Source organism: Peromyscus maniculatus, chromosome 4 (genome assembly GCF_049852395.1).
Source record: "Peromyscus maniculatus bairdii isolate BWxNUB_F1_BW_parent chromosome 4, HU_Pman_BW_mat_3.1, whole genome shotgun sequence".
NCBI lineage: Eukaryota > Metazoa > Chordata > Mammalia > Rodentia > Cricetidae > Peromyscus > Peromyscus maniculatus.
In genome coordinates, this window is record NC_134855.1 from 94,887,604 (window position 1) to 94,905,866 (window position 18,263).

Here is an 18,263-nt window from a genome sequence, read left to right on the forward strand (position 1 = left end):
TTTTTGAGTCTTCTAAGGCTATTGGTTGGTTCTGCAAGTAATTAAAAGCACTTTATATATAAAACACTTAATATATAAAAGCACTTCATACTTCCATTCTGAAGGATTTCCTTCAAGTTCACAGTCAATTTCACATCTGAGATCACATATTTCTTCTTCCAGACATTGTTTGGTTCCCAAACTGATTTTGATGTTCTTTGACAATATCAGGGAAACCAGGGCTCTGAGTGACAAAATGACCTGTGCACAGTGTTTTGGTTTGCAGCCAAAACCAGACTGGCTCTAAGTCAGAAATAGAGCCAAGGGCTCTCTCTCCTCCATCAATAACTTGCAAACTCTACTGATCATCCCCAAGAGTATATGATACATATTATACACTGAATGTATTAAAATGATTTTGTTTTTGGTTAAAATGACAAGAACATATTCCCCCAAGTGGTTGGAATACAAATTTTAAGTTTAGAATTAATAAAGGACTAAAAATCTAAGACACATACATAAAAACACAATTTATCCATATTGTAATAGTAAAATTAACGGAGAGATGAAAATGAGGGGAAGTCCATCCATCAGCAAATGCTATCGCAGGAGCCAACAGAGCCCCAGCCCTGCCTTGATGCAGATGGAGCTGTGGAGGCTCTGCTCTGCCACTAAAGCCTCCCCAGCATTTCCACCATACAGACATGCTAGAGCTGCCCTCAGAAGTACACGGGACAGTAAACATGACCACATCCTAGAAAGTGATCATTTAGAATGCTTGTCATTTATGAACTTACTCATCACACAGGGACATAACTTAATCTTTAATGGTGGCTATGCTTAACAACTGGCTTGACAAATTAGAGAAAAGAGAACAGTTGTGATCTTGGGAGCTTGATAATCATGTAATATACCGCTGATAGCAGATAAGGCTACTATCTACCCTTCTACACACACTTTCATATCCATAAAAAAGAAAACAAGTTTAGGCCCATCTCTCCTCTACATCTTCAGCAAGTTATCCTTATCCCCACCCATTTCTCTGATTCTCATGCTCATGATTGGCTATTTGGTTTTTAAGATCCAATAGGCCTGAAAAGATGCCCCCTTTGCCACAACTTCAAGACGGGGGTGGCCTTGAAGTTGATCCTACCTACACCGTCTTACTATTTCTTTGGCTTTTCCTTCGATGTCCCCCAGGGCAGGAAGCCTGGCTTGGCTGTATCCTAAAGTCTAGAACCAGGCCTCTGCAAAGTGCTACAGGTGTGAGGCAGCAACCGGAAGGCCAGGGAGTGAGTTTGCCTCTGATGTGCCCTTCTCCAGGGCTCTCAGAGGTCTAGTCAGTGTCAACAGAGCAGGCCACTTTTGGATTCATATTATTTCCCAATGAAAGCCTCAGAAAAATCTATTGGCAAACTGGTTTGTTTGGATGATAGTTCAGGGAAAAGCATTTCTCCAGTTTCTCCCAGCTCAGCTACTCCTTGAAGACAGACCTCTGAATCCTGGAGGCTGCCTGGAGATGAGGGTAGAGACCTTATTGCAGCACAAGATCATAAAAGCTGCAAATGTAAGCCTGAGAAAACTGTCTCCGAGAGCAAGGAATCAAGCTGTGGGCACCATAGACATCTGCTTTCTGTTTATTCCCCCCAAGTGTAAGATGGACAGGCTGTAAATTTTATAGATAGCCTGCTGCAGTCGAGGAGAGAGAAGTACAGGGAAATCATACAGTAGTGGTACTAGGATTCCGACCTGCTCCCAGGCGGAGCGTATCTCTAATTAAGCCTGGCTGGATTGCTTTCATGCTCCCACGAGGCTGGCTTCCCTGAGAGCTTTACCAGTTTGTAAATTGAAAAACCTATTTGTTCCATTGCTTCTCAGAGATGTTTGTTTTTCATGGTTTCTTAGAAAGCCTGAGAACATGTCCTGGGATGTCCAAGAAGCCTGTGGGCTACAAGGCAGTGGTACTCAATATTAGCCCATGAGGGACTTTGCTCAAACATCATAGTGAGTCCCGGGCAGACACAAACCTCTGGGCTTGCATGACAGGAACCTGAATCTGACATAGTCCTCTTGATGAGACTCTAATCCAGCAGAGAGAACACAAGCCTCGGAGAGCAGATCAGAGCTTCGCTGTCAGCACTGGCCCAGTACTAAGCTGGACCCCATCCCATGTGCCCTTTCCCTCTCCTGAATTCCAGTTCCCTATCAGCTCAGAGAGCAAACTAATAACCTACAGTGATGTGGGGAAGGCCAGTGGGGTCAGTTCAGGTAAAGGCTCACTCCCCACCGAGCCCATGATCCCTAAGCGCTCAGTCACTTCGCATCCTCTGTCTTCCAGTCAGCAGGAAGATCCCTTTCTCTGGGCCCTTCTACTGAGGAAAAGTACCCAGGGTTCCTGAGAAACTGCGGCTCGTATGCATCACTGTTTTGAAGATTGATTGTGCCCCAGCACACAGGGAGGGCTCCTGGAGGTGATGCTACACAAAAAAGTTCAGGGTGGAGAGAATTCAAGACTTTTCCTCCTCAGGCCCAAGAGTCACCAGAACTCACCCTCATGAGAGGGCAGACATCCTAGGGGCACTGGGTGACACCAGCCCAGCAGAGACACAGCATAAGCGGCATGCCGACCAAAGAATGCCAAATCTCTCTAGAGGACTAGGAAGAGCCATGCTGGGCACATCTGTCAACTCCAGCTGTTTAGGACAGGGTGACCCTGTGACTGTTTATTTTTTCTATGAGAAACCTTGTAGATCTGGGGGGTACGCCTGGGGAGGCTTCAGAGACAGCTGAAGGGCCTGTTATCAGCAGTAGCAAAGGCCTCATATACGTGACTTCATATACACAGCTTCGTGCTTGTGGTTGCCAGTTCTAAGGATCCATCTGTGTGGTGATGTGTTGTGTGGTGTGGTGCCTGTCTGTCTCCTCTACAGCTTGCTTTGTTTGGCAGACAGAGTTGAAGCTACAGAGAGTTGAGAACTAGCCGACCTTCCCCATGCTGTGGAGGAGACTGTGGTTCTAACAAGAACCTGACTGCCTTCACTCAGCTTCAGTTTTAAAGACAGGTATAGTTATACCCATAATGCATTAAGGTCTACAAAGTGCTTAATACCAACTAGCTCATAGTACAGAAACTATACATGCTAGTCACAAGGTCTTTCTGGATTGGGAAACATTGGCACAATGTATGCACATGGTAATTCAAGAATATAAATTTGACTTGAGAATTAATTTCCGTCAGACCTCTGATGGTATAGAGGTGGAGTCTGTGACTCTTTCTTGCACTGAATGGAATTTGGTTTCTCACTGGGGAGGTCAGGCCTACACACTGGCAAACACAGGCTGCAGGGCTACTCCGTGCAGCACGAAGACTCTTCTGAGAATATGAGGCCTGTCTGGGGGAGAGAGCCACACCTGCCCCAGCTCAGGGGACACAGGGCTGCGGCAGGCAGAGGCAGAAGAAAAAGGGCAGCGTGTTTTCTATTTAGATGTGGGTACAAGGCGTGTTGTTTCAGTTCTCAGCTGCCCCACTTTTTTCTTGTTCATCCAATGGAGATAATAATACCCGACCTATTTCAGGCTTGTTTTGACTATAAAAGAAAAATCAATACATATGGAACACTAAGAAAAAAAATAACACCCCATAAATATAAGCTACTGGGATGCACTGTCCTTGGCCTTGACAGGCCACTCTGGACACGGGAGCAGCTTGCTAGGGTGCTGGCCAGGGCCCATGTGCAATTGCTCTCTGATGCCAGCAGAAGTTGTCTTTCACAGAAAGGAGACATGGAAGAACTTTGGAAGTTGGGGTAGTTGATTTTTTTTCTACTTGGCCCCAATGCTGGTAGCCCCTCTTGCCAAGTGAAAAAGAAATGAAAAGCTTAAGTGATCTCATAGGCCTTTGAGCTCTGTAGCGGCTGGTGTGATCCACATACCTCAGACATGCATGTTCCTGGCTGTGACCAGCCACCTCATTATGCTCAGTGTCAGGAAGGGTTAACTAGCAGTCACATGCGGGGTCTGATGAAAACAGAAGGTGGGAGTGGGCCCGGGCAGGGTGAAGGCAAAGGAACCGACAGGAGGGGTGGTGTTTTCTAATCACAGACCTGTAACCTCTGGACACTGGGAGGGTCGTTGGGGGCCTTCCACGGTGCCTTCATTTGCATGTGTATCCTTAAAACACTGTAATCCAGCCTTCCTCTGAGAACAGTTTCAGGAAGGGGTAGACAATTGCAACTTAATGCTCAAGAGACAGCTTTCAGGATACACCTCTCAATACCCAGGAGGTTTTAAATAACATTTAGATTATCCCTTAGGTGCACTTGAGAAATGAATGGAACCTCAGTTTTCAGAAACATCTACCCGCTGCTTCTCCCTGGACGTCAGTTACCTTCCCTCACCAGCGCTGGCAATCAGACTTCCTGTGACCATGGGCATTGTCTGTCTAGGTGGAGTCGCCACCTGAGGCCATCAGGCACTTGAAGACTGGCGCCTGAGGCATCGGAATGAAAGTTTACACTTGATTTCATTATAACTAATTAAAATCTATATGACAATAGCCTCGTGTGTTTAGGGGCCGCTGTGCTGGACAGCAGTCCACAGCCTGAGTGAAACACATCCCAGGCTGCATGAAGACGAGGTGAGAAGGTAGAGAAAGTAAAGAAAGGCCAGTGTGAAGCTCCTCTTCACAATAGATAGGTAACCAAGAGAAGGCAGACTCACAAAAGCATCCTCTCTAATTGTCTCCAACATACACTGGCTTTTGCTGTTTTGTCTTCTATGTAAATTCTGGGATGGGCAGTTCTGCAACATATGATCATGACATTTCTGTCATAAACTCTGAGGTTTTTGTCCACAGCATTCCCGTGTTCCAGGGGCTGTGAGGTGGTGTCTGGTCTTTCCCAGTAAGTGCTCTTGCTCAAACTCTATATAGTAAAAGGAATTTGTTCCTGAACACCTTCATTTATTAGTGTGTGTGTGTGAGTGTGTGTGTATGAGTGTGTGTGTGAGTGAGTGTGTATATGAGTGTGTGTATGTGTGTGTATGTGTGAGTGTGTGTATGTGTGTGTATGTGTGAGTGAGTGTGTGTGTGTGAGTGTGTATGTGTGTGTGAGAGAGAGTGAGTGTGTGTGTGTGTGTGTGTGTGTGTTTATTCCTGAACAGGCTATTTCACAGGCACTTTATAAGTGCTAATGAAGCAGGCACTTGGTCACTGTCATTTTTCTTGGGTCCCACCCAGGTATAATTAGGGACTTAATACATGCTTCTTGGTAATGACCCCAAGGACGTTTAGCCTCAGTGGGGCCTACACAGGCGTTGCATTTTAAGACTCAAGTTTTCACATTAACATCTTCCGGAAAACAATGTACTGCTGCCTTTGTAGGGCTGACTGGTCATGGGGAGTGGGCTAGGATGGGTTATTTTCAGAAAGGACTCTGGAATTGACCATATATTTTTGAGGTCGAAGCCACCATTATTTGAAAGCTAAGAAAACAGTCTTGAACTCATCAGGTAGTTGGATGATTGGCAGAAAAAGAATAAAGATAATAAATACATCTACGGTCTCAGTGTGCTCAGTAGTGAAGTAGAGAATAAAGGTCCTTGTTCACGCAGTAGCGATGCTACGTCCTGTGAAGGTCTAGGAAATACAACTAGCAGCCAAAGAGATAGACAGCGTATCTAGCAGCACTAACCACCACCCCATTCCCACTGGTCCCCACCAGCTTCTAGCTGTCTCCCTGAATGTACATATTTTCTAAGACGGTTTTTGAAACACCAAGTTATTCAATCTGGGGCTGAAGACGTAGCTTAGTGGCAGAATACCCGTCTCAAATCAATCTTTCGGGTAAGGGTAAACCAAGGAACAGAACAAATGGCTTTTTTCTTTTCAGGGATAGACAGGTTGGCACTCAAGCCCCTGTGTGTTAAGTAAGCACTCTACCACCGAGTCACACATCGAATCCCCTCCCTCTTTCCAAAGGCAAGAAGTCTAGAGCAAACAGTAACTTAAAGTAGTGATTCTTAAAGTGGGGTTTGGGAGCAGCTGCCTCAGCCTCATCTGGGACCTTGTTAGAATGCAAATTATTGGACCCCACCCTAGCCAGACCTACTCAAGCAGAAACTCTGGGGGTGGGACCCAGCCATCTGCATTACTAAAAAAAAAAAAAAAAAAAAAAAGAAAAGAAAAGAAAGAAAAAAAACCTCCACATGACTGTGTGTGCGCAAGAATGTTGAAGAAGCACTGTTTTAAACCAAAATTGAGACAGTTGCACGCAACGAATCTCCCCAAGTGCCAAGTCTTTCCCAAGTCTAAAATAAGGTCCGAACAAGCCCTAAATACTAACGGTCCCCACTTCTGAGAGCTGAGCACACCTCCTCTCTACTCTCCAGGAGGCTCCGGCTGGGGTGGGCTGATGCTCCAGAGCTGAGCCCCGCAAACTCATCTGCTTCCCAGCAGGAGATGCAGAAACATAGAAAGGGAGACAGGGGGAAAGGATGCTGGAAATCTTTGAATTAATAGATTTCACCGAAATCCATCAATTTTAATTCTGCTCGTTTTTGAAGCAAACCCAATATCTAGTACTTTCAAATCATCAGCAAAAGAAAATGCTTAATTACAAACCAATCTTTGCAGGGCACTGCTTGCTGGCGGTATAGCTCTGCATGTATTGACAGAGGGCGGCACCCGGAACATGCATGGTTGGCCTCTGTGCCCACATGCTCAGTTCCTAGCTCCTTGACTCTCCCCCCACACCTGACCTTGCAACCCATGAACTCTTCTTATTCTTTTTCGTCACAAACACAAGCACAGTTCCATACTGTAAGGGGGAAGTATTGGGACCTTACTTGTCCAAATGACCTGAATGTTTTCAAATTCTGTTTGACGCTGTGAGACAGACTTATTTTTTTCTACCCCCCGAGAAGGAAGAAGACAGCACTAGAGGCCAATGCCATTTTCTGGTATCTCCCACCACGCGACAAACCTCCATGCAAAGAAAATGCCAACTCCCCTCGGTAACTTCTCTCACTTCAGATTGCACCTCTCATCACGACCTCTTCCACCCACACAGTCATGTGCCGTAGCCGTGCAGACTGTCTCCAACATTTCAAAGGCTCAAAAGCTATTTTTAAAGCCAAAATACAATCTAGGTTGCTCTTGTATAAGACACTTTTTAAGGAAAAGAAAGAAATAACACAGCAATTTCTATGGATGTGGGCAGTTAGGCAACTCACCGAAAGATTGAATGCAGCTGTCGATCAGATCATCCAGGCTGGCTCCTTTGGCCAAATGTCCCAGGGACACCATCATTCGGAACTGGGTGATCTGGGCCAAGCTAGGCTGGGCAGGGAGAGGGCCGTTGACTGATTTGGCCTCTAGTCTTGCTTTAGGGCCAGCTCTGGAGCCATGAGGAGGTTTCCTGCCGGGAAAGAGAGGTCCAGGTTAGGATAGACCGAGCAGTTGGGGGTCTCGCGGGCAGCTCTAGGCTCTGAAGACAGAGGGAAGAGGAGCCAGGGCAATGAGTCCCTGAAGCTGGGCTGGTTGAAGGCACACCCCTCCCACTTGGCAGAAGCACTGACCGGACTGGTTGGCTGTTAAAGAGACATCTCGCCAGCAAATGACAAGGTGAGATTCCAGGGCCGCAACAGCTTTCTCCCCACTGCTGGAAGGACTACTCCATGCTCTTTCAGAAGGGGAGAGGCAGAGGGAAACCTGTACCCTGGCAGCCCTTAGCTTCTAGCTGCTAGGCTACTGCCTTGGGGTCTGAAGGACTGGTTCAGTTGGCCTCATTTTCAGCTAGTTTCATTCATTTGAGCAATGCCTAAGATGCCGAAGGGTAGGGGGCCTTTGAAACACCTTTGAGAGCCTTGCAGGAGAACTCAAAGACTCCTGGGTGGGGAGAAAGTGGGGGTTATTATAGTGGTGGCATTTAGATTTCTCAGCCATCTCTGCTTCTCTTACAAGTCTTGGTTGGTTTTAATGAATAGTTTCATTTTTGATAACACAAGAAATCACTATGAATCATTTAGACCAGTAAACATTCTATCAGGTCCTTACTTGGGTCCTTAATGAAGAGGAGACGGGTGGAGGGGTTGACTCTGAGCTGAACTGCCTGCTCTAGAACTGAATGTAAAATAGCTGTTTGCGCCTGGAAATGGCTTAGGAGTCTGGTGCTTTTGCTTAGCTTTAGTGGGCATGACCTGGTTGATACAAGTCACTCTACAAAGTGTCTCATGTAGTGTGTTTTATTTCCCTCTGTTAAAAAACACACAGAGACCCACATCTATAATCTTTGCAGGTTCAATAATGAAAGGTGTTGTTGCTGATCACTTTTTGGGCACGTATGTACTTAGTTCTTCTTTTCCTATTGCACCTTTGGCTAAATTATAGTTCACTGTCAAAGAAGAAAAGTGAAAAAAAAAACGCTCTAGAACCATAACACATATTAGAAGCATAAACCGGCATCCATTAGTCAAGTACTTATTCCATGAGTAGGACATTGCCGTAGGTCAGGGGAGACCACAGTGAGATAGACTTTGTAATTACTCTGTAAATTATACCACATGTCCAGTGCATGTTCGTTATTCTTGTATAAAAGCATCGAGAGTTCCTTCACACACACAGCTCTAGTAGGAGAAACCTAAACAAGCCAGTGAGTGTCACCACATAACTTCTAGGCCAATGTCCAAAGAGTGTGGAGGGCAAGAAGCATAATGTTCTCTGAAGAAGGAAAAACACTCTTCAGGGACTGTGGAAGATGTGCCCTGACAAGGTAAAAGCTTCACCCAGAAGGGGCCAACCATGCACTTATAAACACAAACATCAAACAAACTAACCAACAAAACACCACCCTGGGCACACCTGGGTTTGGAGAAATCAGCTTGCATAAAGACAGTACTCTGAACATGGGCCACACCATACAGCCAGACTCCAGGGGAACACCCTGGTCCTTCCAGTTCTGTTCTAACTTCAGAACATCAGTCTGTGGTGTACATGGGGCTCTGTTCCAAACTGAGGTGGGACCAATGAAGCCTAGTCACTCTGGTTACCAGGAACCTGCTAGTCCAAGCCACTGATTTCCAAAGAAGGATCAGGTTGGGGCTCCAGAACTCCATCGAACTCTTGGCCATCACTGATTTTTATTCAGGCCCCAAGAGTCAGATCAGTGTGTGAGAACAAAATGATAATCTAAAAACAGTAACAGCTCTCACAAAGTGAGTTTCCATTTTCCAACCACACTGTACTGGGATCTGCATTGTTTCTGAAGCGACAGCCCAGAAAGATGCTACCATTTGATGTGGAAACTGAGTCCTAAACATTCTGAAGCTGTGCATGTGGACTATCTCAGGGGACTAATACCTAGGGTCTCCCTAGCTCTATTCATCTAATTGGCATTTGGGGTGGGGGATATATGCTTATAACCACACTAGAATTGGTGAGTAGGTTATCAAGAGACTGAAAAGGTTTATTCAACGTACAGCAAAAGCCAGCTCTTCAGAAAGATGGCTGATAATGAAAAGGTGGCATCTCAGTTCTTACTTGCTCAGCAGGTCCCTGGAATGGTCCTTAGCACCTGAGAGCTGCCCAGTCTCTACACAGTCCTTCTCCAAACATCCACAGATGAACGACAGAGGTATGTTTGGACTCAAGTACAGAGAAGACCAGCAGCCAGCTTCCTTAGCACCATGCCACACTTCCGAGCTAGGCTCTCTTCCCTTCCTGCAAGCAGTCACAACTATCCAAACCTGGTCCAGTGCTGAGAAATTCAGGCATGAATAAACAGGAGAGAAAGTGTTAAAAGCCAAGGGTGCCTTGTGGGCTGCAAACTCTCCTTCTGCTCAGTCTCTTGACCGCTTGCCTTGGAAAACTCTCAGATCATGCCCCCCCCCCACTCTTACTTTCTTTCTTTTTTAAAAAGTATTTAAAAATCTGTTTTTTGAAACAGGGTCTAGGGTGGCCTAGAACTCTCTACCTTCAATCAGCCTTCTGGTGCTGGAATTGCAAGCATGCCTCATCCCACCTGGTTAAAAAACAACCCTACCACCCTCACTAGGATGCAGCTAAAGGAAATAAAAGAGACATCTTAAATTGTTTTCTTTCATAGTGCTAGGGACCACATCCAGGCTTGTCACATGCCAGGCAAGCCTCTTCACTGAACTACACCCCCAGCACCTGCCCCCTTCCACCTCTCCTCTCTCCCAATCTCCTAGTGGAACAGTTATAGGTAAGGATTTATACCAGTGGTTCTCAACCTTCCGAATGCTGCCACCCTTTAATACAGTTTCTCATGTTGTGGTGATCTCCAACCCTAAAATTATTTTGTTGATACTTCATAACTGTAATTTTGTTGCTGTTATGAGTTGTAATGTAAACACATGACATGCAGGATATCTGATATGTGACTCCAGGAGGTTCAGGACCCACAGGTTGAAATCCGCTGATTTAATCCAGGGCTTTATTATAGGAAGTTCTGAGAACATTTTAACCATCCACAGAATGCACAGCTGCTAATTCTACAAAGGCATATTTTAAAGGGCAGTAGCCACACGTTTCTAGTTTAATTGGAGAATTAAATAAAACAAAACCAACAACAAAATCTTGAAAGAAACACATTAACTTGAAGATGTTTTCTCAGTTCTACAGTGGTTCGCTCTCCCTCCCCCCACACACTCCCAGAGCCTGCTGAAGGAAGTTTGAACTGGTTTGGGGGACTTGGTCTCCAGGCACAGGTATCCCCAGGGCAAAGGAGGAACAAGCGAGAGTGGAGACATCGCTGATCTGCTCAGAATTGGAAAGGCGGCTTTCGCTGGCCGCTTCTGCCGAGTGCACCTTCCAGTCCTGCCCCACGCTGCCCACAATACAGTTAATTTGATGGACAGATCCACTGCAGGGTAGCGCAAAGGAAGGTGGAGGACACTCGGATGCACGGCCCGGCAGGGAATTAGAATGGACATAGGGACATACATAGGTCGGTCATGGTGCGCGCTCACATCTGTGTCCACATGAAGGGCATTGTGAAGGGCACAACCCGATCGGCCCCAACCGAGGAGAAGCGGTGTCCAGGCGGTTGAGGGTTTCTTGTGCTTTGAGGGCAAATGTCAAATTCCTTGACCACCTAAGGCCCTTATTGCTTCCAAGAGCAAGACTGTTCATAGCCACTCTTTCTTCACTTTCTGTCATCCCAAGACTCTCCCAAACATCTCTCTAGAGTATGGGGGTAGGAGTGCTGGCTCGCACACCACTGATTTGGAAACTTTTTTTTTTCCCTCAACGAGCAGCCAAGCACAACCACCTCCAGTTTGCAGCCATTTCTGCCGGTCGCTCCAGAAAGGCCTGGAGAGACCACCAGGTGGCGCTTCCTGCTCCCCGCGCCCTCAGCAGGTGCCAGGGGCTCAGAAAGTATGCGAGTGGGAGTTCCCGGGGGTGACCTGCCGAAGAACATCCAGAAAGGTCCACTGTTGTGGGGCGCTGGGTAGGTGAAGGCTTGAGCCCAGACCAATCCAGATCTGGCCAGGCGACCTGTGGCCTCACCACTCCAGCGGCCCCGACTCTGTCTTCCCTCCTGGCCCCAAGTGCTGGGCTCCGGGGGTGTCGGCCTCACGCCTGTTCTCCCCCGACGTCAGTCTTGACCTGGCTCCCGGGTCTACCTCTATGGTCCACCCCGGGAAGCAATTCTCCTCGGAAGGAGTCGCCTGGTCCTCCGATCCCGTTCCTTACCCACTCGGAGAGGACCGCAGGGGACACTGTTCGGCTATCCCTCCCCACTAAAGATGCCGAGCTCCCCGAGGAGCCACAGCTACTCACCGCGGAGCCTCTCTCGCCTTGCCCAGGGTGCCCATGGCCGCGGCGCCTGGAGCCGTCTCACCTGGAGCGGCGGGACCGGCTCGGCGGGGCGCGGCGCATCCCTCGGCCGCCGCCGGCCCTCGCAGCCCGGCGCCGGCCACTCTCGGAGCCCGGCGAGCCGACCCAGGCGCACCCGCAGGCACAAAGTTTGTGCGAGCGCGCTCCCTGCGCTCGCTCCCGCGCGCGCGCACACTCCCTCGCACCAACCACCTGACAGGCGCTGATGTTATCATCAGGCTGGAGGAAACGTGGGGCGCCCGCAGCTCTTCTTCGAATCCTGCCCCCATTACTCGGTAGCGCCCCGATGAGGGCCTGCGCAGCCCTCGCTTCTTCCTTCGCCCGGGTCATTCATCTCTCCCAGCCCAAGGGTTAGGTCCGAGGGGTCCGAGTGAGCAGCACTGAAACTGACCCAGCTAGAGCCTTGCAGAATTGTCTCCACCCAAGGCCACGGGTCCCCTGGGGGTTGTACTGAGACCCTTTTCCGGATCACAGGGCTGTCTTGCATTTATCAGTGGGGGTGTACAGTAGGGTCAGGGCAGGGAAGGCAGAAACGCCCTAAACCTGTGCACTTAGTTCTCTTTGGCACGTTTTACAAGAGAGGACATGGATGTGTGCACTGCATCCTAGAAGAGGTGGTGGGTGTGGAGGTGATCAGCTCCGGAGGAGTGATCCATGTCGAGTGAGAGACAGCTGCTTGGAGTCTGTGGTTGTGGGATACCAGCGGAGCCAAGCGAGGGATGGAAGGTTGGGGGAGGGGGCTTTCTGGCTGTGTGCCAGCAGACGTGGCCAAGAGGGGACACCTACCAACTCCTTGTCTGAGGCATGGCGATGTTAGTAATAACAGCAGCTAGTGCTGATCCAGGGCTGAGCTACCTGTTTCCCTTACATTACCTCATTTAAGCTACCCCTCCAAATGCAAAGAGGTCACTACTTTTCAAAGTAGGTTCAAAGAACAGTAGGTCTCATAGCCAGTAACCAGAAAAGAGAGGTGGCCCAGACTCAGCTCTGCCTGGCGCCTCTAAGTTATTATGTTGGACTGGCCTAATAACATACTCCTTATTGTTGTCACATCCCATAATCTTCCCAGCCACGATGTCCTGGACTTTAAGAACTCCTTTTGCTATATCTCATATATTCCCTCATGTTTATGTGCCATGTTGTCCTAGAAAAAGAATTGAGGTTCATTTACAAGAACACATAACCTACAAAAATAAGTAAAAATAAGTGTGTGTGTGGGGGAGGATAAGGCTGATAAAATGGGGCCCAAAATGAACATTATTCTGAAAATCATGTGCTAATGTATACATACGCATTTGGAAAACAGAATCCAATCTATATTTGCTTCAAGTGGACCAGTCAAGTAGTCAAGTCCAAGAGGGAGGCCTGTCCTAAAATTCACTTCCTTACGTATGAAAGACCCCGCCCCCCAAAAAAACGTACTTCAAAAATCTGCAGTTCTTGTCGCAGATGCTGGGAAGAAGTTTCTCCTGAGGATGCTCCTGAGCATTATTAGGTGATGACTGCCTTAGGGCCATGCAGGATGAGGGCAACAGTGTGCAGGCTGGTGCCAGTGTGTGAAGTCCTGATGAACCGGAAGTGGGGGCCTCGCCTTACTTTTTCACGAGGATGGAATACCTGTGTCAGCCCAAGGAAGCACTCACCCGAGACCTCCCATGAGTTTCTTCTGTCTGCTACCTGAGCAACCTGCCTTCCCTAGCCTCCTAAAAATCATGCCGGCCCCATCTCCCTCTCCATCTCCTGCTGTGTGCTAGTCTCCTGGGCACTCGGCCGGCCGGACCACTTCTAACTGGAGACCAAGAGTCTGCTCTTTCTGTACCCCATCTTACCCTTTTCCACTGCTGCTTCTGCCTTTCCAATCTGGTACTGTCAGTGCCTCTGTGGCAGTCAGGACCCATCCGGTCCTTCTCCCCAGACTCTGCAAGGTCAGAAACAGTCCTCTTCTTACTCAGGGGTTCCTAATGAAGGTCCACAGACCCTTGACTCAGATGAGGGACTGAGTGTGTGACACCTTTGCAATCGTATCCACTTTTTTTGTGTATGTTTTTCCTGGGGAAAGTGATTTTCCTTTCATTGGCTTTTCTATATGACCTGCACTTCAGTGAGGCGTTTTCATTTTCTTCCATGGCTTCAACAAGACCCACAGGATTCCATTATCTACACTTAGCATCTAACGGAGTCACATTTCCCTCTATTACTCCCTATACTTGTCACCTCCTCTCTGTCTCCAAAACCACAAACTGGCATGTTTTCCCATCGTCCCTCACCAGGACATGTGTCATAGAATTGTAACTGGCATTCCTAATTTTGAGATTACCTTTCTCTGATTTTTTTTTTAGGTCTTTCCCATGGTTATATTATCATGCTATTTCTCAGCTTCCTGACTTTAGGGATTCCCCATTACCTAGAAAATAAGGTTTGGACATCATAACCTTGTGCACCTTCATGGCTGGCCCCTCCTGTCTGGTACCTGACTTCTTAGGCTGAACTGTGATCACTCCTGATAACTGCTGCTTGTTGTACCCTATGAAGCAATACATGTGCTTATAAGCTTGCTGCTGCCTCCCGTCTGGCCTTGCCTGGTAAACACACAACGTGGAGTTATACCCAGGTTATCTAGAAAATCAGGTCACCCTAGAGGGCAGACATGGATACAGGGTGTACAAACCTCTCTTTAGACCTGACCTGATGGCCGACCACACTTGGGGAATCTACATGGCGTTGTCTAAGACTTAATCACCCTTTGAAGATGTAATTACTAGAGGCCTCCCTCATGTCAGATGCTGTTCTTGCTACTCAGCGTCTGGGGGAGAACAAGACAGGTAAGGTCCTTGTGTTCATGAGCTCACATGTCCAGTATATGGACAGTAACCAAGTCAGCAAATAAATTAATATGTAAACATGCTGCAATTTTAACCCTCTCCTGTCCGGGGACTGCCAGTTCAGGGCCAGGATACCTCTATCCTCATGGAGACACACCGAAGTGTCCCAGGGGAGGCCTCCTCCTCGTGGTCCCATGTCCCAGTCAAGAGCTCATGGGCCTGTAAAACAAGGCCAGTGTACAGGGGCACTCAGCTCCAGAGGAGAGTGAAGAGATGAGAGTGGAATGGAGTCAGGTCACCGAAGGCTTTGCTGACCATGGCTCTGTCCCCGAGGCAGGGATACTTAGCCTCATTATTTGTGTGATTGTGATGGTTGTTCTACAGTTTGTTTCTTTATTTGTTTGCTTGTGTGTATGTTTACGTATGGTGTGCCTGCCTGGTGTCTTCGGAGGAGAAGAGGGTGTTGGAGCCCGTGGAACTAGAGTTATGGGTACTTGTGAGCCATTGTGTGGGTGCTGAGAACCCAACTCAGGTCCTCTGCAAGTGTACTAAGTGCTCCTAACCACTGAGCCGTTGCTCAGGCCTTTGCTTTGTGGGATTTTATTTTATTTCTTGGCTTCTTAATTTTTTTTCATATAATATGTTTTGATTATATTCTTTCCTCTCCCTCAACTCATTCTAGAACCTACCACACTCTACCCACCTAAATCCATGTTCTTTCTCTCCACTACAAAACAAAACAAAAAGACAATAACAAAACAAAGAAGCACACAAAAACCATGGTGTTTATTTTTGTGTTGGCCATCTACTCCTGAGCTTGGAGCCTGCTCTGGAGTGTGGTTATTATACTCGGGGCATTCTGCTGGCAAAAACTGCTCTTCCTTCTCCCGGGAGGTATCATTTGCAAATAGCTTCTTGGTTGGGGTCAGGGTTTGTACCCATTCCCCTTCTCTGTCCTGAGGTTTTTCTCTTGCTTGAACTTGTGCAGGTTTCTGTGTGCTGTCACAGTCTCCATAGGTTCCTATGTGCATGAGCTTTGCTGTGTCTGAAGACACTCTTTCTTTGGAGTTGTCATTATCCCTGGTTCTTACAATCTTTTCCCCTCTTTCACATAGATCCCTGAGCCGTGAAAGGAGAACTCTGACAAAAAGACTGGATTTAGAGCCGAGTGCTCCAAAGTCTCTCACTCTCTGCACGTTGTCACTTGCAGACCCATAGGTTTGTAAGCACAGTGCATTCTCTGCTGTGGCTCACCTCAGACCAAGGCTAGGAGGGCATCTCTGTGTGAGAGGTTCTCCTTTGCTTCTGTCTTTCAGACCTGGGCTTAGAGTTGGACATTGTCCTTGTGTCCATCAGAGGCCTCCCAGGAAGTCTCTGTCTGGAGGAGGGCTAGGGGAGCTCCAATGAGCAGAGGTGTCTCCTCCAAAGAAGAGTTTTGTTTGATAGTTTGTATTTAAACAGATCCTGTGTAGCCCAAACTGACCTTAAATTTGCTATGTAGCTGAGGATGACCTTGAACTTTGAACTTCTGATCCTCCTGCCTCCATTTCCAGAGTGCTGGCATTACAGGCACCAATCAATATACCTGGTTCATGCAGTGCTGGTTTATCCGGAGCTCATTCATGCTAGACAATCATTCTACCAACTCATCTATTCCCAAGTCTTCAATGGGGGTTTTATGAAGGCCATTACATTGTATTTTGTTAGACCACTCCAAGTCAGATTCTAAATGTGGGAACCTGTTCTTGTTTTTAGCTGCTTGGAAGATTGCTGTCTGATTCTGTGAATTTCTTTAACAGAGTCTGGCAAATTGTATTTATTTATCCCACAGAGCACATAGGCAGAAACAGTGTCTCTAAATAGTCTTAGCTTTGATTTGAGTATCTTTTAGGATGCTAACATGATAAACACATGATAATGCAATACACTGTACTACAATATGAAGAATAGAGTACTATATATAATATGATACCATACCATACCATAGCATACCATAGCATAGAAGAGGTCTCATGATGTCTATTTCTGGAGAGAGAGAACTTCCTGGAGAGGAAGAAGAGATGAGGGCTGGGAGCTGACTTCTGCTTTAGCAGGCACACACACCTCTGTACAGGTACAGGTACAGGTACGAGGATGTGAGAGAAGTGCCCCTCATGATACTAACATGGAAAATACACTTTGTTCAAGTAGCAAATAGTATCACCTTTTATTACCAATGAATGAATTCACTGGTTAAAAGTATGAGTTGAGAGTCAGACTAATTTGGCTCTCATCCCTGAGATGTCTCAGTTAAGTGACTTTAAGTTAACATATTTTTCTAAGCCTGTTCATAAAAACGAGTTCAAAAGAGTTTGAAAGAATCAGAGCATACAGCATGCTTTGCCCCGGATGTGGTACTGTTAGTCCTTTGACTGCTTCCTCTGTGCCCAGGGTGGATGCTGCCAGAGTGGATGTTTCAGTACTCTGCCAAGCGCTGTGTTCGCGCCCATGTACACCTACTCCACTCGTTGACTGAGGAAGGAAGCAAGGAAGGTCCAGGCTAGTAACACAAAGGGTCAGAACAGTGTCCTGAGCCAGAAGGTAAAGGAGAACCAAGGGGTCGGGTGGGGGATGCTAAAGAAAAGGAACCTGCAGAGGTTAGGGAGAGCCAGTGCTGAATCACAATATTGGGGGACTCCCTACACACACACACACACACACACACACACACACACACACACACACACACACACACGCATGCACACTACCTGGTATCAGTCTGCTTCTTCCAGCCTTGGCAAAGGTTGGAAGGTTCTGCATCTTCAAGAGCCTTCTCCAGCTCCTCCCATCCTCCCTCCCTGTCGGGTGTGATTCAATTAGCACACACCCTCGGGTTTGCTACTGGGTGCCTGGGACAACTAGGACTGGAGAGAGGGCTGAAGGGATTAAAATTCAACACTGGGCTTCTTTCCAGAGGCTGACAGTACAATCTAACAGCAATGATTCCAACGTTAAACCAGTTTGGCCACACAAATACTATTTTTAAAGCTCGTATTGTATACCTCACGGAACTCATTCTGCTTAATCACTTAACACCTGCAAAGGCACACCAGCAAAAGCTGGAAAAAACCAGTTTATAGAAAGATTCAAGTGGCCGGGATCAGCCAAAGGATGTGGTTTTCTGGGTAAAAACAAAACAAAACAAAAAGAAAACCCCAAACTGCTCAATTTGATATACATTAAAAAAGTACATGATAAACACAGTGTTGAAAAAAAAAAAAAACTCCTGGCAATTTGTAGACCAACTTGCATGTGAACAGCAGAGAAAAGTATTGCAAATTAACATGGGGAGATATTTCTCAGACCGGGTTCATCAGCAGGTGTATCCTCAAGCTCTGTAAGGGAATGTTTCCTTTAAGGTGAAGCCACCCTTGTGTGTGTGTGTGTGTGTGTGTGTGTGTGTGTGTGTGTGTGTGTGTGTGTGTGTGTGTGCTGTCTATATACTATATTCATGTGTGCGTGTGTCCGTGTGCTCACGTGTGGTGGCCAGAAGAGGATGTCAGGTGTCCTGTTGTTCCCCCTCCACCTTATTCCCTCAAGCCAGAGTCTCTCCCTGCTCCTGCTGT

The 18,263-nt window shown here is 47.2% G+C and overlaps 1 protein-coding gene across 1 annotated transcript in view; it reads right to left on the reverse strand.

The window, feature by feature from the left end:
• Rasgrp1 (RAS guanyl releasing protein 1) overlaps nt 1-11,949 on the reverse strand; it is a 63,970-nt gene extending 52,021 nt beyond the window's left edge. Inside the window, exons 1-2 of the mRNA XM_042275937.2 lie at nt 11,780-11,949; nt 7,210-7,394 (exon numbers count right to left, since the gene is read on the reverse strand). Of these exons, the coding sequence (XP_042131871.2) occupies nt 7,210-7,394; nt 11,780-11,814 (220 nt within the window). The 5' untranslated portion in view covers nt 11,815-11,949. The remainder of the gene's footprint in view (nt 1-7,209; nt 7,395-11,779) is intronic.
• Between the last annotated feature and the right edge of the window lie 6,314 nt (nt 11,950-18,263).